The 3933-nt window shown below is 42.0% G+C and overlaps 1 protein-coding gene and 1 pseudogene across 1 annotated transcript in view; both read left to right on the top strand.

The window, feature by feature from the left end:
• FAM26F (family with sequence similarity 26, member F) overlaps positions 1-423 on the top strand; it is a 14174-nt gene extending 13751 nt beyond the window's left edge. The window contains exon 2 of the mRNA XM_006879020.1: positions 1-423. Coding sequence (XP_006879082.1) covers positions 1-423 — 423 coding nt within the window.
• Positions 424-3537: 3114 nt separating this feature from the next.
• LOC102872864 lies at positions 3538-3894 on the top strand (annotated as a pseudogene).
• The last annotated feature ends 39 nt before the right edge of the window (positions 3895-3933 follow it).

Genomic DNA, 3933 nt, shown 5'->3' with positions numbered 1-3933 from the left:
GTGTTGGGATGGATCCTGATAGCAATTGTTATTATCATCCTACTGGTTTCCACAGCTATCACCCGATGTATGTCTCCAGTTAGTTTTATGCAGTTGAAATTCTGGAAAATCTATTTGGACCAGGAACAGCAGATCTTTAAAACTCAAGCCACCCAGCATGCAACTGAATTGGCAAAAGAGAACGTTAGGTGTTTCTTTGAGGGCGCACAGCCGAAGGAATACAACACCCCAAGCATTAAAGACTGGCAGCAGATTTCATCACTATATGTCTTCAACCCAAAGGGCCAGTACTACAGCATGTTGCACAAATACGTTAATAGACAAGAGAAGAACCAAAGTATCAGATCTTTGGAAGGAGATGCTGTGATTCCTGTTCTTGGTTTTGTAGATTCACCTGGTATAAACACTACTGCTGAGCTATGACTTTAAAAAATTAACTAAAGAAAGGGTGCTTGAAACTATTGCTTAAAATAAAAACCAGCATTTATCTTGTTTATGATTGCTTTCCACCCATTACATTGTAAATACATAGTATTTTAAATTTGAAATTAAAAATTCACAAATAAACCTGTTGGCTGATTTTTTTAAAAAAAAAAAAACAACCTCAAACTTATTGTCACAGAGTGAGGACTGACTCACAGCTGACCCTCCAGTGGGTTTCAAAGTGACACAATAGAGCCAGACTGAATTCTTCCTCTGGTGTTCTTTTGTACCAAATAGCAATGCTGATTGCAAATAAAAGACATTAGTGACAAAAACAGGTGAAATAGCAATTTAACGTCAGATCTTGCTATTAGCTTATCTATTGTTCATTCCAAGTTCACTTTTTGTTAAGATGGGGCATCTTTCTCACAACTTTGACCTCTAGTTACATCCACTTCCTAAACAACATCCCTCCAGAATCTCTATGAACTTTGATAAAAGTCAATAGTTATAGAAAAGCTTCACGACTTTTGTTCATAGGGTCACTATGAGTCATGCTCAGCTCAAAGGCAAACGACAACAATAAGAAGTCTGGAACTAAATAAAAGAAAAGAAAATATTTTGAAGCCAAATCTTGAAAAACTGCTTTAGGATAACTACAAGTAAGAACTTATTTTTAGTTTGAACGATGGGAGGAAATACTATAAAAGGTACTTGTTATGGTAAATTTCAAATATGCACAAAAATAGGGAGCAAATAGAGATACTGTTTGACCCAGCAATTCCACTACTGGGAATATACCCCAAAGAGACCATAACTGCCACCCAAGCAGATATATGTACACCCCTCTTTATCCCGGTTTTGTTCACAATAGCAAGGAGTTGGAAACAATCTAAGTGCCATCAACAAACAAATGGACAGAGAAGCTGTGGTATATTCACACAATGGAATACTACGCTGCTTTGAAAACCAAGGAACTCATCCAATATTATTCAAAATGGTTGACACTGGAGGACATTATGCTGAAGGAAATATCTCAGTCACAAAATGACAAACATTGCATAGTGCCACTGTTGTAAAACAGATCTGACCTCTGGGTTGGGGGGAGACTGAGAAAGATGGAATAAAATGGTGTATATTGCATTGAAATAGTTGAGGGAGAAAACTTGTTTAAAAGGGATATGTGATTAGGTATTTGTGTCATGACAGGACTCCAGAGCGAAGGCTGCATAGTGGAGTGGACCCTCGATTGTAAAAAAATGAAAGAGGAGAAAACTGGCCATCTGAATCAGGGCGAGTCCAGCCCCCCACTCCCTCCCTCTTTTGGCTCCCTCGTGCCTGCCCAAGAGGCCTCACCCAGGGGAAGGAAAGTGATTGCCAGCGAGCAGAGCAGCGGGGGAAGTCAAACCTACACATCTGGAGTTGACTGTCTTTCGCAAAATGTCTGGGAGGGGCATCCAAGGTTACAAAACCTTAGCGTTCCCGGGGCCAGGCAGATACAGCGCAGAGGAGCCTCACCCCAGACATGGGCTGTTTGCTGCTGCTGCTGCTGCTGCTGCTGCTGCTGCTGCTGGCCCACACCTGAGTCCCAGTCTCCTGGAGGACCAGCGATGCATCCGGTCAGAGCTGACAGCAATGAGCGTTTAATTTTTTCCATTACTGTTATTATTAATTAATATTTTATTATTTAATATTTTATACTTAATAAAGATTTTTGTACCAAAAACAATGAAAGCATTTTTCTTTTACTTTTCAAAGAGAAGAGTGTACTCGGGGGAGGGATGGGCAGTGAGAAAAGTACAACAATGAATGAATGGAAATCCAAAGTCTCTGTAAAGTTTCATTAAAATTAATAATAATTTAAAAAATTAAAAAAAAAATAGGGAACATAGCATTAAGAAACCCTACATAGTGGTCAAGAAGCTTAACAGTAGAGGATGTCAGATAGAACCCATAGCATACAAAAACCAGAATTATTTTTTTGACCTAGTGTAGCTTAGAGTGTTTTGGTGGCCAAGTGAGAAAGGATTTGCGCTGTTACCACAGTCAGGCAATTCCAATCCACTAGCTTCTCTGAGGGAGAAAGATGGGTAATCACCTAAGAGAATCAGAACTTTCAAAAACCTGCTGGAGGGTCAGCTCTGAGTCAGTTCAGATATGACAACAATGAGTAAGTTAGCGTAAAAAAAGAGAAAAATACTTGAAAAACTGAAATCTAGAGAGTAATGTGAATAGTATTTCAGTCAGGAAGAATATTATAAACAAAGAATCCCACTCCTATTGAGTAAATTGCAACACAGAGTGACCTTCTCTCTACTTTCTGAAGCTATAAATCTTGATTGGAGGAGGCTGCTCACTTTTCCCCTGTGGAACAACTAGTGGATTCAAACCACTGACCTTTTGGTTAGCAGCACAATACTTAATGCACTACAAAGTTAAATAACTCTACAAAGTCTTCAAAAATCAAACTCAGTTGTGTTAAGTCAAATCCAACTCATAACGACTATCCCTTGGGTTTTTGAAGTTGAAAATCCTAATAGAATGAGTATGCACTTCGTTCTCCCCAAGAGCCACTGGTGGATTTGCACCGCTTGAGGCAAAAACCTTTAGGTTGTCAGCACAACTAGCTACAGCCTATGCCAGTAGAGCTCCCTGGAGGTGAGAAAAATCTTTACCTAGTTGGAAATTATGCAAAGGCTCCTGAGGTGGGGGGAGGGAAATGAACAAGCAACAGATCACGAAAAGCCTTGAAATCATAAAAATGATTTTGTTTCTTAGTCTATAAGCAAGAGGCAGCTAGCTGTCAGAAGAGAGCAAGGAAACACTGCATGGTTCAAAATTGGAAAGGGCATCTACCAGGGATGTGTTCTGTCTCCACACCTTTTCAATCTGTATGCAGAACAGATCATCTGGGATGCTGGGCTGTACAAGGAGGAATGTGGCATCAGGATTGGTGGAAGATTGATCAACAATCTGCGTTATGCAGATGACACAACCCTGACTGCTGAAACTGAGGAGGACCTAAAGCACTTGCTGCAGAAGGTCAAGGACTTTAGCTCAACATCAAGAAAACAAAGATCGGCCGGCACGTCGAGGGCAGAGGCAGTCGCCGCGATGGACGTGTTTCTGATGATTCGGCACCACAAAACCACCATCTTCACTGACGCCAAGGAGTCGAGTACCGTGTATGAGCTGAAGCGCATCATCGAGGGCATCCTTAAGCGGCCACCAGACGAGCAGCGTTTGTACAAGGACGACCAGCTCCTGGAGGATGCCAAGACTCTGGGCGAGTGTGGCTTCACCAGTCAAACAGCAAGACCCCAGGCTCCGGCCACAGTGAGGCTGGCCTTCCGGTCAGATGACACATTTGAGGCCCTCCGCATTGAACCATTCTCCAGCCCGCCGGAGCTGCCAGACGTGATGAAGCCACAGGATTCAGGAAGCAGCGCCAATGAACAGGCTGTGCAGTGAGGGTGGTGCCCCCCAATAAAGAGATTTGGGTGTCAGCCT

The sequence above is a fragment of the Elephantulus edwardii genome, unplaced genomic scaffold, assembly GCF_000299155.1.
Source record: "Elephantulus edwardii isolate Elephantulus edwardi_28Jun2011 unplaced genomic scaffold, EleEdw1.0 scaffold00002, whole genome shotgun sequence".
NCBI lineage: Eukaryota > Metazoa > Chordata > Mammalia > Macroscelidea > Macroscelididae > Elephantulus > Elephantulus edwardii.
The sequence above is the reverse complement of the archived record's forward strand: the minus strand, read 5'-3'. Positions and strand labels throughout refer to the sequence as shown.